The sequence below is a fragment of the Myodes glareolus genome, chromosome 13, assembly GCF_982192425.1.
Source record: "Myodes glareolus chromosome 13, mMyoGla1.1, whole genome shotgun sequence".
Taxonomy (NCBI): domain Eukaryota; kingdom Metazoa; phylum Chordata; class Mammalia; order Rodentia; family Cricetidae; genus Myodes; species Myodes glareolus.
Window position 1 is genome coordinate 50,601,366 of NC_142038.1, and position 18,861 is coordinate 50,620,226.

At 44.8% G+C, this 18,861-nt stretch overlaps 1 protein-coding gene across 1 annotated transcript; it reads left to right on the forward strand.

Moving 5' to 3' along the window:
- The first annotated feature begins 8,624 nt into the window (after positions 1-8,624).
- On the forward strand, positions 8,625-10,450 carry Cd14 (CD14 molecule). The gene is made up of 2 exons (XM_048442379.3): positions 8,625-8,876; positions 8,960-10,450. The coding sequence occupies exons 1-2, from the start codon at positions 8,874-8,876 to the stop codon at positions 10,070-10,072; spliced, it is 1,116 nt and encodes a 371-aa protein (XP_048298336.3). The 5' UTR covers positions 8,625-8,873; the 3' UTR covers positions 10,073-10,450.
- Positions 10,451-18,861: the final 8,411 nt, after the last annotated feature.

Consider the following 18,861-nt stretch of genomic DNA (forward strand, 5'->3'; position numbering starts at 1 on the left):
ACAGCTTTAAGAGCATTTACTACTCTTCCATTAGGACCTGGGTTCGAATTCCAGCACTCGCCTCTGGCAGCTCACAGCTAACAACTATCTGTAACTCCAATTCCTGCATGCATATGATGCAGACACACTAGACATACCATAAAATAAATCTTACCTGGAATGGTGGTGCATGCCTTTAGTCCCAACATTCAGAAAGCAGAGACGGGAATTTTCTGTTGAATTTGAGGCTACCCTGGCCCACACAGCAAGTTCTAGGGCAGCCAGAGAGATCCTGTCAAGAAAGAAGGGGTGGGAGAGGGGAGGACGAAAGGAAATAAGAATAAATCTCTTTAATAAAGATTTATTTATTTATTTATTTTATGTGTGTTAGTGTTTTGCCTGAATGTATGTCTGTGCACTACTAAAGTTCCAGGTGCCTATGGAGGTCAGAAGACTATCAGAGTAGCTGGAACCAGAGTTAAAGATAGCTGTAAGCTGACCTGTGGTTGCTGGGCATCAAACCAGGTCCTCTGAAGAGCAACCAATGCTCTCAACTGCCAAACCATCTCTCCATCCCCAAGAAAAAAAAAATCTTCAAACCGCCCCCCAAAGAAAATTCCCAGTGGCCAGGCAGTAGAGACATGTGCCTTTAATCCCAGCACTCGGGAGGCAGAGACAGACAGATCTCTCAAGTTCAAGGCCAGCCTGCACCACAGAGTGAACTCCTGGACAGCCTGTGCAAAGAAACCCCAAAACCAAACAACAGTGCTCCACTGGATGATCCACATGGACCGTTATCCCTTTTTTATGGATGAGGTTATAATCACCTCATGTCCCTTCTGTAACTGGAGGTTTCTCGTCCCACTTGGTCCTGCAGCTGCTTTTAAACCACTTAGAGACTTAATATTAATTACAAACTATTTAGCCTTTTAGCTCGTGCTTACTATTAACTAGTCTTTACAATTTAAATTAATCCATTTCTATTAGTCTACATTTTAACACAAAGCTTATGAGTTGTTACCTCACATCTTGCTTCCCCCGTGGCTGTTGACATCTCTTCGACTCTGCCTTCTTTTTCCCTTTATCTTTGCTTGGATTTCCTGCCTGGCTCTATTCTGGAAGGTTATTGGCCAAATCAGCTTCTTTATTAACCAATGGTAATAAAGCATATCCACAGTATATAGAGAGACAACCCACATCACCCTTTTGTTTTATTTTGGTTTTGTTTGTTTTCTGAGACAGGGTTTCTCTGTGTGTAACTCCAGCTGTCCTGGAACTCACTCTGTAGACCAGGCTGGCCTCAAACTCACAAAGATCTGCTTGCCTCTGCCCCCTGAGTGCTGGGATTAAAGGTGTACACCCCCACTGGTCAGCTATTTTTTTTTAAGATAAAGTAATTTAACAAATTTTTAATGTCACCACTCTACTAAGTATTGGGTGAGGTGAAAATTTCTCACAACTCAAAATCCAAATCGTGACCGACTAGGTGATGTATGCTCTGATTCTAATCCTCTTCTCTAAGATGAACCGTAAGGGCACTTCACCTTACCCATCCCACGGACCTTCAGTTTGTCTCTTGAATGAGTGATGTTTCCTCCACTTCCTGAGCACTGGTTGTTCCCTCTGCCTAGAGCTCGGCCCATTGCCTGCATGTCCCCAAACATCAACCTATGTGGTTTCTAACACTCTGGAGGTAATGAAGAAGGTGTGCCATAAGTTTGAGGCCAGCCTGGACTACGTAGCAAGATCCTCAATAAACCCTCAACTCCAGCTCCGTTGTCACATATTCCAGGCCATTAGACCATTGCCCCCCTTACATACGGCATCATAACTGTTAACCATGGTGTGGTGGTTTAAAAGAGATGTCCCCATAGTCCTGTACCTTTAAATACTTAGTCCCTATTTGGTGCTGTTTAGGAGGCATGGCCTTGCTGGAGGAGATATGTCACTGGAAGCATATCTTTGCGCCGTTTCTACTTTTCTCTCTCCGCTTGGTATCTGCAGCTTGAGATATCAGCTCTCGGGTTCCCTGCTACAAGCTTGCCTACTTCTCCATCATGCAAGCTTCTCCGCCATGATGATGATGGATTCTTACTGCTCTGAAACTATAAGTCCCAAATAAACTATCTCTTCTGTTGTAAGTTGCTATGCTGGATAGTTTTATGTCACCTTGACACAACACACAGTCACCTGAGAGGAAGGAACCTCAACCAAGAAAACGTCTCTGTAAGGGGCTGGAGAGATGGCTCAGAGGTTCAGAGCATTGCCTGCTATTCCAAAGGTCCTGAGTTCAATTCCCAGCAACCACATGGTGGCTCACAACCATCTGTAATGGGATCTGGTGCCCTCTTCTGGCCTGCAGTCATACACACAGACAGAATATTGTATACATAATAAATTAAATAAATAAATAAATAAATAAAACGTCTCTGTAAGATCAGGCTGTAGACAAGCATGTAGGGCATTTTCTTAACTGGTGATTGATGGGGGATGGGGCCACCCCTGGACTGGTAGTCCTGGAGTCTATAAGAAAGCAGGCTGTGCAAGTCATGAGGAGCAAGCCAGTCAGCAGGACTTCTGCTTTAGTGCCTGCCTTGACTTCCTGCCCTGATTCCCCTCGTGATGGACTGTTCTCACCTGGAAGTATACAATGAAATAAAATCTCTTTCCCCCAAATTGCTTTTGAGTCATGGTGTTGTATCACAGCAATAGACCCCTAAAATACCCCCATTCACTCCTCTCCTCCTAATTTCTCCCTATAGCTATTCCGAGTATATAAGTGACCAACAAACTCTCTGGTTTTCTAGAGACCTCTGCTCCTCAGACTTTTCTCAGATTAAACCTGTTCTGTTGTGAAGTTAAGTGCTTCCTTTAGTCCTTCCTTTCGCTGCCCCTTCCCAGCTGCCACTCAGCCATGGTAAAGTTAGTTGATGTTTTTCCTGTAGTGGCTTTTGTGACAAGCATGTTACCATTTGTTGGCCCCAAGATAACCTCTTTTTTGTTGTTTGTTTTTGTTTGTTTTTGGAGACAGGTTTTCTCTGTAGCTTTAGAGCCTGTCCTGGAACTAGCTCTTGTAGACCAGGCTGACCTCAGACTCACAGAGATCCACCTGCCTCTGCCTCCTGAATGCTGGGATTAAAGGCATGTGCCACCACCGCCCAGCCCAAGATAACCTCTTAAATTCACATCTAATTCCTGGTTGAGAAGGTGAGATGAGGTACCTGGCAAAACTGTGTTCTGCCTGAAGTGTTTATTCAGGCTGCTACCTCTGCCCAAACCGCCTTCTACATCTGTCTGTCTGACAACACTTGTAACTCTGCAAGAACCAGCCCCAGGCCCTGTACTACCATCACCTTGGCTTTTAAAGTAGGACCTGGCTAGGGAGTTGGCTCACAGGGTAAAGTACTTGTTTTGCACCACGAGGACATGTGTTGGGATAATCTTTTTGTACTCTGTGTGAAGATGTGTCTCCATCCTGACTCACTCCTAAGGCACCTTCTGAGTGGTTTAATAAAGAGCTGAATGGCCAATAGCTAGGCAGAGAGGATAAGTGGAACTTCAAGGGAGCGATAGGAACTCATAAAAAAGAATTGGAAGAGAGGAGATTCTCCAGCCAGACACAGAGGAAGTCAGATACCTAGTACTGAGGAGAGATAAGGAGTCACAGGCAGAATGTAAATTAATATAAATGGGTAAATTTAAGTTATAAGAGCTAAGTAGTGCCGCATGCCTTTAATCCTAGCACTTGGGAGGCAGAGACAGGCAGGTCTCTGTGAGTGTGAGGTCAGCCTGGTCTACAGAGTGAGTTCCAGAACAGGCTCCACAGAGCTACAAAGAAACCCTGCCTTGAAAAACAAACAAACAAAAAAAAGTTATTTGGAACCTGGTGGTGGTGGCGGCCCATGACTTTAATCCCAGCACATGGTAGGCAGAGGCAGGCAGATCTCTGTGAGTTTGAGGTCAGCCTGGTTTACAGAGCGAGTTCCAGGGCAGCTAGGACTGTTACAGAGAGAAACCCTGTCAAAAAAAAAAAAAAAGAGCTAGTTGGGAACAAGCCTACTCTAAAGCCAAGTTTTCATAATTAATAAAATAAAATGTCCCCGTGTCATTGTTCTGGAGCTGGCAGTCCAAAGAAAGACCAGCTATCGGCAGAGTTTGGGTCCTCATCACTGGAGTTAACCAGAGAAGTGGAATGCCTGTAAGTGAGACAGAGCAGAAGAATCTTAGGGCCAGCCAAGCTAGCCAAAGTGGTGTGTTCCACGTTCAGTGAGAGACCTTGTTTTAGACAAATAAAATGGAGAGAGATAGAAGACAAATTGGACATAAACCTCTGGCCTTCACATGAACCCACATGTACACACACACACACACACACACACACACACACACACGGGAGGGGCGGGGGAGACCCAAACATCTGAGGTCGAGAAACTTGCCCAAGTCTCCAAACCTCTGCAGCAGAGTTTGGATTCCATGCCTCTTTCTTGATTATGTGTATAATCAGCTGTGTTTAGTGAAGGTCGTCAGGGATGTGAGTGACCCGGTCTGGATTTGGGGCGTGTTCATGGCATGTAGGGATGTTCAATGGGTTACACGATAGGCAGTATGGTCCGAGGCCTCCTTGTTTGGATTGAGAGAAGACAAGCAGCTATTCATCAACTAACACTTCTGTGAAAATAAAATATTTCACCATGTATGGTGATACATGTCTTTAATCCTAGCACTCAGGAAGCCGAGGCAGGCAGATCTCTGTGAGTATGAGGACAGCCAGAGCTACACAGAGAAATACTGTCTTAAAAAACCAAAACAAAATAAAAAAATAAGGAGTGATAGATGAAGGCACAAGTGTCAACCTCTAGTCTCCATAAGAATATGCACCCTCCCCCTACACACACACCACACACGCACACACACATGAAATACTAGTTGAAGATGTATTACATTTGTTTATGCTGTAGAACATTTTTTTTAAGATTTTATTCATTTATTATGTATACAGTGTTCTGCTTGCAGGCCAGAAGAGGGCACCAGATCTCATTACAGATGGTTGTGAGCCACCATGCGGGAATTGAACTCAGGACCTCTGGAAGAACAGCCAGTGCTCTTAACCTCTGAGCCATCTCTCCAGCCTGGAACATTTGTTTTATGACACAAAGATATGTTTCATTCTTTTATGTTGCATTTGTTTAACTATCAAAAAATGTGTCCTTGACACTTATCACAAAAAAGAAACAATTGATAAAAATCTAGACGACAGGGTAAATGCTTTAGAAGAAGCAGTCTTATTTACAGGTAATCAAATTAAAAAATTAAATTAAAGTTAGATTGATTGTTTCCTGTCATTCACAATTTAAATGGATTTGTGACACTCAGCTTCTGTACACTGCTTCTAAGGTAACCCGGACATAGGTTAGGCCCCACCTCCATGGCCTGTGGAACAATTCTGAATTAGCTATAAACATGCAGTCTTTGCATCAACAAATTACAGCCATTAGTTCAGCTTCTGAGATTACAAATAGATTTTTTTTAATGTTGTTTTGTTGTTTTTTTGTTTTTCGAGACACAGCTTCTCTGTGTAGCTTTGGATCCTGTCCTGGAACTCACTCTGTAGACCAGGCTGACCTCGAACTCACAGAGACCCACCTGCCTCTGCCTCCCAAGTGCTGGGATTAAAGGCGTGCGCCACCACCACCCTGTAGATTCTTATAATCGCTCACTTACTTTGTCTCAGGACAGACCTTTTGGTCTTGCGTCGTTAATTTGGGAGCAATCCTGGGAGTTATGCTTGTTTTGATTCTTGACCTTCCAGTCATCTTCTGAGAACTGAAAGATGCCCTACATGCCACACAAGATCTACACACTCTTGAGTTAAGAAACAAAAAAGGGGGAGCTGGCACAGCCATATCTGACAGGAATGGCAAAAGTCATAAAGCCAGCACGGCTGCTTGACAAAATCCATCAAAGCTGAGCCGCATGACGGCCGCCCTGCCACTTTTGATCTCCGCCTGATTCATACTTGGAAGACTTTTAATATTTGTACAGTTTGGGGATATTGTATTGATGAAAATTTGCTTATGGATCATTTCTGACTTCTCCCAGGAGTAAAGTCCTGAACATACTACTCCTTCAGCTTTTAGGGAGATAGCCTTATCTACTTGAAGGTCTTCCTTAGTTAGGCCTTGGAGGTTGTGACACACATGAGGACAGAGGTCTCTTTATGAGACTATGAGACATTCTTGAAACATCTGTTCCTGTACTTACTCAGGAACAAGATAATCAAAACAAAGTAAACTTAAATAGGTCAACAGGATTTGGTGGGTTAGAGGAGTTAGCCACAGAGCAGATTAAAGGCCTCTTCCTACTATACACTCAGGCAGTTATATGGCATGCACAGTAACAAAGTCAGGTTAGCCGGAGTGACCTCCGCCCTACACAGAGACTTATACTGATGAGCAAAGAAAGAGGCAGAAAGAATGAGATGTCAGGCTCCCCCTTCTATGAGAAGTTAGCACATGCAGAGCCACTGTGACGTCTTATGACCAAAGATCAAAAGATGCCAGGAATAGACATATACAAAAATTCTATAAAGATATATTATGCCAGTGGGGGGTGTCAATGGCAGTTTCAAAGAAAAAAAGCACTAAATGCTAGGATGATGTGGTGTTAGTATTGAGGCATCTGTACTGGCCTGCTCTCAGAGTCCTGACAGGATACATCCTCAACTGTGGTCACTAAGAGCGCCTCCTGTACACATTTGCTAATTCTAATTCCCTTTTAAAAGGTGGGCCTTGCCCACCTCTCTCTCTCTGCCTCTCTCTCTCTCTCTCTCTCTCTCTCTCTCTCTCTCTCTCTGCCTCTCTCTCCCGCCCTCTGCCTCTCTCTTCTCTTCTGCCACTCCTGTCCCCAGAAGCCAATCTCCTCCCTCCCCCCTTTTCCCATTCCCTGTCCCCCAATTAAAAAAAAAAAACCCTACACATGCCTGGCAGTGGTGGCGCACGCCTTTAATCCCAGCACTCAGGAGGCAGAGACAGGCGGATCTCTGTGAGTTTAAGCCCAACCTGGTCTACAAGAGCTAGTTCCAGGATAGGCTCCAAAGCTACAGAGAAACCCTGTCTCGAAAAAAACCACAAACACACAAACACCTTCCACCACATGAGTTCTGTCGCGTGGCATTTTTTTTTAAATTACAACACTCCATCTAAAGCATTTATTAAAGAATTTACCAACCAAGAAGGGCTGCAGCATCCCCAAAATGGACAGTGAGAGATGTTCCTCCTACGTAAGTCTATGTCACAGAGTTTGTATGAGAGTTGGAAGCTTAAGGGCTTCGGCTAGTCTCCTTCAGTGTTTTAACAACCTAAATACCTTTGTTAATGCACAGAATCATTCAAGGCCCTGGCTTGGGTTCAGGAAAAAAAAAAACCTGACATCTGGTAAAGACAGACTATCAAGGCACTCTGAATTTCTTGGCCAAGACAAGAAAAAAGTGAGGACAGCTGGGGTGTCCTACAAGGAAAACTGCTTTAGAAAACCCCTTGCTGCAGCTGACTGTGGTGATGCATGGCTTTAATCCCAGGAAGCAGAGGCAAACAGATCTGTGTGAGCTCCAGCTGGGTCTACATAGTGAGTTCTGGACCAGCAGAGTATAGTAAAACCATCTCAAAATAGTAATCGTAATAAAATAGTAATAATAAACCTTGCTTCCCAATTTGGAGGCTGTTGCACATGACAATGTGATCTACCGAATACCACATTTTGTTTTGTTTTGTTTTTGAACCAAGGTCTCTCTATGTAGTCCTAGCTGTCCTGAAACTCTTTGTAGACCACAGTGGACTTGAACTCACAGAGATTCACCTGTCTTTGCTTCCTGGGTGCTAGGATTAAAGGTGTGCGCCATTAGCCTAGCTAGCTCTTTTTTTTTTTAATTATTACCTGAACAACGGTGGCATACACCTTTAATCCCAGCAATTGGGAGGCAGAGGCAGGCAGATCTCTGTGAGGTCAAGGACAGCCTGGTCTACAGAGTGAGTTCCAGAACAACCAGGGCTACACAGAGAACCCCTGTCTCAAAAAACAAAACAAAAAAGAAAATTATTAAACAAGCTGGACATGGTGGCTCACACCTGCAATCCTAGCACTTGGGAAGCAGAGGCAAAAGAAAATCATGAGTTCAAGGCTAGCCTGAGCTACATACACATTGAGTTCTGGGCCAGAATGGGCTACTAGAATGAGAGAACATGGGGAGAAAGAGAGGGAGGGAGAGTGGGAGGAGAATGAATTATTGAACAAGGGAATAAGATGGAGAGAAGGGAGAGTTGTTCTTCATGCTAACTCCCAACCTTGAACTTTATTCTCCCTCTGAAATCCATAGATAAATTCACAATCTTCCACAAACGTTCTGTCAGTCACACTCTTGAAGAAAGTCAAGGACTTGGATTTGAATGGCGGAAAATTGTTAGAAACTGAGGCTAGGGGAAAATGGAGCTGAATCTCTGGGATTGGGCAGCAGAACACTGATTAAGGCCCTGGTGTGAATCATCCTTTTCCTGTATGTACCAGCCAAGCCTGAGGCGCTTAGGTCATCCTCTTGGCACAGAGTGCCCTAATGCCACAAAGAATTCTTCCTGTTTTGGTTCCTCCCTGTAAAATACTTCATTGCAATATTTACTAGGAGTAGGAGGACTGTTAGGAGGAAGGAAAGTGGGGAAGTGATTAGAGGTCACAGAGGAGGGGACTGGGTGACATCCCACGTTTACATAAACTCACAGGGGCTGTCAAAGAGAGCAAACAAGCGCCTGAAACTTGGAAACCAGAGAACACCGCTGTACAGGAAAGAACCTGAAGCCCTTTTCAGAGCCGGCCTGGGCCATCGAAACTCTCAGAATCTATCGACCATGGTGAGTCAGACTGTCTTGGGGTGGAACCGGGCCCACCACCTGAGGAACCCCAGGAGTCTCCCTGACCACTGCTGTCTCCTCAGGAGCGTCAGCTTGGCTTCTTGCTGTTTCTACTGACGCTGGCGCACGCCTTCCCTGACTCGCCAGAGCCCTGCGAGCTGGATGAGGACGGTGTTCACTGCGCCTGCAACTTCTCAGATCCGGAGCCGAACTGGCAGAGCGCTTTTCTGTGTATCGGGGCGACAGACGTGAAGTTCTACGGCGGCGGCCGCAGCCTGGAGCATTTTCTAAAGCGTGTGAACACCGAAGCAAACCCGTCGAAGCAGATCACAGATGTGCTCAAGTCCCTGTCGTGGCAGCGGCTTACCTTGGGGAACGCACGGGTTCCTGCTCTGATGCTATTCGGAGTCCTGCGTTTGCTCGGGTTTACCAGCCTCAAGGAATTAACCCTTGAAAACCTCGAGGTAACCGGCACCGCGCTGCCGCCGCTCCTGGAAGCCTCCGGACCAAATCTCGACACCTTGCGCCTCAGCAACGTATCGTGGGCGACAGGGGATGCCTGGCTCGCAGAACTGCAGCAGTGGCTAAAGCCAGGACTCAAGGTACTGCATATTGCCCAAGCACACTCACTCAACTTTTCCTGCGAACAAGTCCGAGTCTTCCCCGCTCTTGTCACCTTAGACCTGTCCGATAACCCCGAATTGGGTGAGAAAGGACTGATCTCCGCTCTGTGTCGGAGCAAGTTCCCGGCCCTCAGAGTTTTAGCGCTGCGCAACGCAGGGATGGAGACGCCCAGCGGCGTGTGCTCCGCGCTGGCTGCAGCAAGTTTACAGCTGGAACAACTGGACCTTAGTCACAATTCACTGCGGGATACTGAAGGCGCCCCCGGGTGTGACTGGCCTAGCAAGCTAAACTCGCTCAATCTGTCTTTCACTGAACTGAAGCAGGTACCTAAGGGACTGCCAGCCAAACTCAATGTACTTGATCTCAGTTACAACAGGCTGAATAGGCAACCTAGGCCCGATGAGCTGCCCAAGGTGGTTCACCTGTCACTTACAGGAAATCCCTTTTTAGACTCTGAATCCCACTCAGAGGGGTACAGCTCTGGTGTAGTCGTAGCCCCAGTGCGTTCATCCCTGGCAGTGGGTTTGTGGGCAACGTTGGCTGTTCTCCAAGGAGCCGGCCTTTTTGCCTAATGTCAAAGGGAGAAAAAAAGGAACATTTACATTGTCCTGGCTTCTGAGGGCCCTGGTCAGGTTGATCAGAACTTCTTGATCAACGAATCCTCTGTCTTACAGTTATTAAAATCTTAAACCACGTTGTAAGGGAAGAAAGACAGTCTAGATGGATCATTGGGTAAAGGTCATCAAACTTGACACTTGATTTTGATCCTCAGGATCCACATGGAAGGAAAGAACTCTGTCCTGAAAGTTGTCCATCTATCTGATTGTCACACACGTGCTGTGACACAGTTGTGTGTGTGTGTACACACGTGTTTATGTGTATGTGTGTGTGTGTATATATATACATACATACATACAAACATGCTCACAAAATAAATATTTTTAAAATAACTATCTGTTGGTTTTGTCTGATTGGTTGGAATTTTGTTGTTGTTTGTTTGTCTTTTGAGACAGCCTGGCTATGTAGCCCTCGCTGGCCTCATGAGTCCACATCATTCACTCCACAGGTCTTTACTGAGTATCCTCTTTTTCTTTTCTTTTTTTTTCTTTTCTTTTTTTGTTTTTGTTTTTGTTTTTTGAGCCAGGGTTTCTCTGTGTAACAGTCCTAGCTGTCCTGGAACTCGGTCTGTAGACCAGGTTGGCCTCAAACTCACAGAGCTCTGCCTGCCTCTGCCTCCCAAGTGCTGGGAGTAAAAGTGTACGCCATCACCCCAGAGAGTATCTGCTACACATCAGGCTCAATGCAAGAGCAGAAATTCGTTCTTAGACTTTCTCCACCTCCCTAGAAGTCCTACCTCCTCCCAAGAAAAGAACTGCAGGGTCGGAAAGAGCAGAAAAGTGTTTGTTGGGGAATATTATTTTCAGGTGTATAACCTTTATTTATGCTGCATTTGTTTAACTCTACGAAGCTGGGGGGTTGTTTGTTTGGGGGGTCTTTTTGGTTTATTTTGGTTTGTTTTTTTTTTGTTTTGTTTTGTTTTGGGTTTTTTGCCCATCTAAAACACTTGATGGTCCTAATAAAGAGCTGAACGGCCAGTAGCTAAGCAGGAGCAAAGGTAAGCGGGACTGGCAGGCAGAGTGAAATAGAAGGAGAAAATAAGGAAGAGGAGGAACAAGAAGACAAGACAAGGCGAGGAGGACTTCAGGGGCCAGCCACCCAGCCAGCCAAGGAGTCGGAGTGGAAGTAAGGTAGACAGAAGTAAGGAAAGGAAAAAGTCCAGAGGCAAAAGTTAGTCGGGGATAATTTAAGTCAAGAAAACCTGGCAAGAAACAAGCCAAGCTAAGACCAGGCATTCATAACTAAGAATAAGCCTCCGTGTGTGATTTATTTGGGAGATGGGTGGCAGGCCCCTCAAATAGTTGAAAGAGTAAAGCATCACACACGTGTTCTCAGGCCAGAGCTGTGGGAGACACTGAACACACAGTGAGGACTCTGAGCAGATCACAGGCACCAGGGTTAAAGGACAGTTGGATTAATGGTTGTGATTTCAATGAGATTGGCCCCCACAGGCTCATATGTTTGAATACTTGATTCCCAGTAGTGAAACTGTGCAAAGGATTGGAGGTTTGCCCTTGCTGGAGGGGGTAGGCTTTGAGGTTTCAAAAGCCTAAGCCATTCCCAGCTCTCTGCCTTGTGCTTTGAGATCAAGACAGGAGCCTCTGCCTGTTGGACCCTGGCAGCTGCCACGCTCCCTACCATGATAGTCACGGACTCTAACTGATCCTCTAAGTTAGTGGTTCTTAATCTTCCTAACGCTGTGACCCTGTAATACAGTTTCTCATGCTGTGATGACCCCAACTATAAAAACAGTTTCGTTGCTACTTCATAACTGTAAATTTGCTACTGTTATGAATTGTAATGTGATATCTGTGTTATCTGGTGGCCTTAGGTGAGTCCTGTGAAAGGCTTGTTTGATCCTCAACTTTCAAGAGCCAATAATAAAACTCCCAACCATTTTCTTGTAATCTCCCTTTCTCTCCCACACCCCAGAGGGGAGGAACAGAAATGCCTCCTGGACTCCATAAACCTTGGGTTTTGTAATTCCAGAGATCTTGTCCCTCGTATAAATGTCTCCGACTTTCCCCATCTCAAACCCACACCCGACGGGGGGGGGGGGGGGGGGGGGGGACTGGGCACCGGAAGCAGGTCAGGCAGTCTGTCCCCCAGCCGGTGCTCTGGTTACAAACATGAGGATGACCCTCCAAACTGATTTGTTGGTTTGCAGACAGGATGGCACCTCATCCCTTAGAGATATTTAACATCAGAGAATTGATCATCTCAAGACAGTTTCTTCCATTTGAACAGTTTGATAACACTCCATCAGTATACGAAAATGAAACATAAACATACTATACTTTCACATAATTCCTAATCCAGTTAGATCGGCGGACATAAAAGATAGTTGTAGTTCAGGAGAGGGAAGAATTGACCCTACCTTGGAAGGAATTACAGAAAATGAAACACTGACTCTGATTCTTTCTTTCTTTCATTTTTTTTCCTTTTCTTTTTCTTTTTTTACTTTTTTGGGGTTTTTTTTTGTTTTGTTTTGTTTTGTTTTTGAGACAGGGTTTCTCTGTAGCTTTGGTGCCTGTCCTGGTACTAGCTCTTGTACACCAGGCTGGCCTTGAACTCACAGAGATCTGCCTGCTCTGCCTCCCAAGTGCTGGGATTAAAGGTGTGCGCCACCGCCGCCCAGCTGACTCTGATTCTTACAGCATAACTCTCACTTCTCCAGAAAGCACATCCCACATAGAAACGGCCGCCATGTTCCAGGCTCAGAACCTAAGAGTAGATGAGCAAAATTGCTTCTGCTGGCTAGAGAGAGCAACAGATCATTGCGATGGCCTGCGAGTACTTTCTCTTTAAGTCCCCATTCCGTCGCCCTGCACCAAACCCTGGGAACTCAACAGGAATAAAGCAGAAGTTCCTTCTTTCACGGAGTTGGGTTCTGGTTGGACAGAGGGTGCTGTAGCTAAACAGCTGTGTCCCTTCCAAATGCACATGTTCCAGAGCAGGGGACACAGTTTAGTTGGCAGACTGGTTGGCTGGCACTCACAAAGCCCCGAGTTCAATAACTAGTGCCGCATAAATGCTAGAATCTCAACATTCAGAGGTGGAGGCAAAAGGAGAAGACATTCAAAGTTGCCAGTAGTGTAACATACACACACCTTTGATCCCAGCAGAGGCAGGTGGATCACTGTGAATTTGGGGCCAGCCTGGTCTACAGAGAGAGTTCCAGGACAGCCAAGGCTGCACAGAGAAACCTTGTCTCAAAAAACAAAAAGCAAAAAAGTTCAATGTTATTCTTAGTTACAAGGTAAGCCTGGGGCTAGCCTAGAATACATGAGATCATGGTAGGGTTTTATACATTTTATTTATTTGCTTATTTATCTGTTTGCTTATTCTATGTGCATTGGTGTTTTCCCTGCGTGTTTGTCTATGTGAAGGTCTCAGACCTTGGAGTTACAGACAGTTGTGAACTGCGATGTAGGTGCTGAGAACTGAACCCAGGTCCTCTGGAAAAGCGGGCAAACACCACTGCACAGAAAATCAAAATAAAAAATTATTTTTTAAAAAGAAAGAAACATTATTTAGTGTGTCTATCTTTGTGTATATGCTATTTGTGTGCCATACAAATGGAAGCCAGAAAAGAGTATAGAACCTCATGGAGTTGGAATTACAAGAGGTTGTAAGCCATCCAACATAGGAGCTTGGAATCAAACTTGGGTCCTTTGGAAGAACAGCAAGTGTTCTTAACCACTGAGCCATCTCTCCAGTTCCATTCAGGGTTATTATAGAGTAATGACAGAAACTGGACATAGCTGAAGAAATCTCTGTTAAGACTGGTTAATTTCCGGCCTGGAAAGATGGCTCAGAGGTTAATAGTACTGGCTGTTCTTACAGAGGTCCTGAGTTCAATTCCTAGCAACCACAAGGTAGCTCATAACCATCTATAATGAGATTTGGTGCACTCTTCTGGTGTGGTGTGCAGGCGTACATGTAGGCAGAATGAATGAATGAATAAATAAATAATCTTAAAAAAAGAGTCATTAATTTCTGTGATATCATCTAGGTCAAGCCAATGAGAAGCCCACACTATGTTTGTCCCCCTGGCCCAACCAGGAAGATGGTTGTGTGGCTCTGCCCACCCAGTTAGGGGTGTTTGAAGCCTCTCTGTTCCTCTCCAGCTCAAGCTTTGGCTGAGTTGCCATCTGTCAGTCATGTAGCCAACCCTGCAGTTGTCTCAGCTGCTGGTAGTTACACTAAGCTGTCTTTGTTCTCACATTTACAGGCTCAGCTTGTAGTTTTACGATGGCAGGGAGCTAACATCTTCCAAGGGATGTGGCTGTAGTCTTTCTTGGTTATTTCATGTGTATGTAGCGCCTTAGCTATGGAGTGGACTCCTAAGTGGAAGCTTCCTAAGAGACCTTCCCTTACAATTTAGTCTGTTACAATTAGCTCTATTAGAAGCAAGAATGTATAAAAGGGCAATAGTGTCTGTCGAAAGCTTCAGAGTGAGGTTAAGGGATGTGGGAGGAGAACAAACTACCCCAGGTCCTTGTCTTCTTTTTTGTTGGTGTTTGTTTTTTGAGACAGGGTTCTCTGTGTACCCTTGACTGTCCTGAAACTCACTTTGTAGACCAGACTAGCCTTGAACTCACAGAAATTCTCCTGCCCCTGACTCCCACATGATGAAATCAAAGGCGGTCAGCGCCACCGCCCGACTGATCCTTGTCCTTTTTATCCTTCTAGTTTGACTATTATACACCCAGTGACAAGCTCTCTTGTTCATCTCTATTAGACTCTAAACTCTGTTTTAACCCTTAATCTTCCTTTCAATTCCAGCATCTGTTCTCACTATAAGGCATGTGAGCCATTTGCAGCGTTCCCCATGCAGGATTCCCCCGCAGCCTACAGAGAGCTGACTGATGGGAGCCCCCCCCCCATCAGTGGGGACAAAAAGTGGTCAAGCAACTGTGATAAACAACATAGCTCAATGAAACTAGGAGCCTCCCTCATTCAGCTCTGAATACCCAGGCCCTGAAAGTGATACCTATCTGAATCCCTGCGTCTATGTGGATCCCAGCAAGTGCTCCACCAATCTTTACTGGAAGGCTGACTGGATGAGAGGAATGGATGTAGGACTGGGTGTTGCTAGCATGAAGACATAGAAGACAATGTGAAATAACACACACTCTAAGACCAATCAAGAAGAGTTTCCTAGTCGACTTTGGAGGTTAGAGAAACCAGAGACTATGTGTCCCGCTTCTAGGGTCAAGACCTGTGATATATGTTTTCTGGGTAGCACCCAGCAGCCTAGGGAGGAAACTCATTCATCTACAGTTAAAATGAGAGGTACAAGGCAGCCCAGAGAGGACCCAAGATTGAGAAACTTGAACTGATGGAGCAAGGCTGAGTAACACACCCTTGCCAAGACAGAAGGAAGTGAAGGAAGGAAGGAAGGAAGGAAGGGGGCAGGATTGGAGAAGTGAGGCTCTACGCGGCACTTTGCGGCCAGGTATCTAATATGAGTAGCTTTTTTTCTGCTGAAGTATGAAATGTGGTCAGAGGGCTTTCCTGAACCAAAAGATGAACCCTTCTAGCTTCTTTTCCTTGTCCGGTATCTGGAGCGAAACACACCCTCGGTCTTGTTCTCGACTCCCAGATGAAGAGTTTTACCCTGAAAACAAAGCCATGTTTTATTCTTATTCAGTCCATCCCTTCCAACCTACACCCTCCAGCCACTGTCCCTAATGCTCAGAACCCCTCATTCCCCAAATCACACAAAGATCTTCTTAAGCCACTTAAAGTCATATCCCGTAAAGAACATTTGAGCTCTGATTTAAATCGTTGTGGCAAAAACTTTTTGAGGGGGTGCTGGAGAGATGGCTCAGTGGTTAAGAGCACTGTCTGCTCTTCCAGAGGACCCGGGTTCAATTCCCAGCAACCACATGGCAGCTCACAACTGTCTGAAGATCCAGTTGCAGGGGATCTGACACCTTCACACCAATGTATATAAAATAAAGTTAAATAGAACATAAAAAATGTTTAAAAAAAAACTTTTTGAGGCTTTGTTACGCAGTCAGACAGCCCTCAGACTGGAAATCTTTCTGTTTCTACATCCTGTTTCTACATCCTGGGTGCTAGGTATATGTCCTCACCCCCAGTAAGACATTACCTTATTACTAGTTTTCTTTTTTCTTTTTCCTCTTCTTCTTTCTTTTCTTTCTTTTTTTGGTTTGTTTGGTTTTTGTTTTTTGTTTTTTTTTTTTGTTTTTGAAGGCAAGGTTTCTCTGTTAGCCCTGGATGTCCTGGAATTCACTCTATAGACCAGGCTGGCCTCAAACTCACGGAGATCCACCTATCTCTGCCTCCCGAGTGATGGGATTAAAAGCTTGCCCCACCACCGCCTTGCTAAATTGCTAGTTTTCTAAGATGTGGTATTGTATATAGTAAGCATGATATTGTGGCTTAATTTAGGAAAGAAAAGAAACAAGGTGGGGGAAGAAGTGCAGAGTCTTTTAATGAATATAGACCCAGGATACCTAGGCAAATACTGACAAAACCAAAGGCAGCAAAGAGAAAAATATTATACATCTTGATTGGGTATATCCCTAGAATAAAAAGTTGTTAAATCTTTCTTTTTTTTCATGGTTTGTTTATTTTCTTTTGAGACAGACTCTCAAGTGGCCTGGAGTGGCCTTGAAGTCACTATGACAACTGGGGATGACACTGAACTTCTGGTCTTGTTGCCTCTGCTTCCCAAGTGCTGGGATTACGGGCATGCACCATGACACTCAGCTTGGCTTTACTTCTTGCAGCTGCTGTAACACCCCACATCAAAGGAAGATATTTTTTAAAATATTTGTTCATTTATTATGTATACAATGATCTGTCTGTGTGTATGTCTGCAGGCCAGAAGAGGGCACCAAACCTCATTACAGATGGTTGTGAGCCACCATGTGGTTCCCGGGAATTGAACTCAGGACCTTTGGAAGAGCAGGCAATGCTCTTAACCACTGAGCCGTCTCTCCAGCCCAAAGAAAGAGATTTTTTTTTCTGTGATTATTTGAATAAAATCAAAAGAAAATTTTGACAAAATCCAACACCTTTCATAAAAATATTCAATAAAAGAAAAATCTAAGGGCTGGAGAGATGGCTCAGAGGTTAAGAAAACTGACTGCTGTTCCAGAGGTCCTGAGTTCAATTCCCAGCAACCACATGGTGGCTCACACCCATCTATAATGAGATCTGGTGCCCAGAATACTATATACTATATATAAATAAATAAATTTTTAAAAAAAATCTAAGAAGTTTCCTCTCATGGTAATGAAGTGTACAGAAAAAATGTCAGCTGAGACCAAATTTGATGATAAAAATTAAGTTGTTTTTGCCCTAAAATCAACAACAAAAAGACATAAATTATCAAAGCCTCTGGTCAACAATTTACTAAAGGTACTGGCTGGTTTTGCATTGATTTGACACAAACTATAGTTAACTAAAACGAAGGAACCTCAATTGAAAAAATGCTTCCATAAAATCAGGCTACAGACCGGGCAGTAGTGGTGCACACCTTTAATTCCAGCACTCGATAGGCAGAGGCAGTCAGATCTCTGTGAGTTTGAGGCCAGCCTGGTCTACAGAGTGAGTTCCAGGTTTCAGGACAGGCAGAGTAGCTACACAGAGAAACTCTGTCTCGAAAAACAAAACAAACCAAAAAAAGCAGGCTACAGGCAAGCCTGTAGAGAATTGTCTTTATTGGTGATTGATGTGGAAGGGCCCAGGCTACTGTGAGTGGTCCCACTTCTGGGCTGGTGGTCCTGGGTGTTCTAGGGAAGCGGCTGAACAAGCTACAAGGAGCAAGTGAGTAAGTTAAGCATCACTCCTCATGGCCTCTGTATCAACCCCTGCCTCTAGGTTCCTGCCCTGCTTGAGTTCTTGTCTTGACTTCCTTCAATGATGAACAGTAATGTGGAAGTGTAAGCCAAATAAACTCAAGTTACTTTTGGTCATGGTGTTTCATCATAGCAATAAGAAAGCCTAAGAAAAAAGGCTTTGCCAATATGAGGAATGCCTTTGCCACTTTCCCATGGGTCCAAGCCTTTGTTATGACTGTGCCCACATCAACAATGCACATTCAGTCAGGACTTCACTCACTCAGAGCTTCCTCCAGTTTCCATAAGTAGACCCAGGTCTAGATAAATGAATAGAAATTCAAGCAGGCCACATCGACAATGGGCACTTAGTCAAGCGGAAACTCTGAGACAGATATGAGTTGTCTGTCAGTCCCTTGACACACACATCAGCTAAGCATACGACAGATCAGCGGCACCCATCACCATTTCAGGGCTTGGTGTCTTCTATGTATCCAGGCAACGGTATTACACTTTTGTTTTTGTAAAGTCTGTGGGTATTTTGCTTGTGTACCGTGTGCGTGTGGTATCATTGGAGCCATAAGAGGGCATTGGATTTCCTAGAACTGGAACCACAGATGACTACAAGCCATGTTGTGGGTTGTGAGAACTAAACCAGGTCCTCTGAAAGAGCAGTCAGTGTTCTTAACAGATGAGTCGTCTCTCTGGCCCAGGCGTTACACTTGTATTTCAGTAAAGAGTGTTGGAGAAGTTTTTCAGCTTGGTTTTCAAAAAAATGTTTTGAGACAGGGTTTTTCTGCATAGCCTTGACTGTCCTGGAACTTGTTTTGTAGGCCAGGCTGCCCTCAGACTCACAGAGATCCACCTGCCTCTGCTTTCCAAGTGCTGGGACCATTGAGCTACCACTCCTGGCTTTGGTTTTTCCA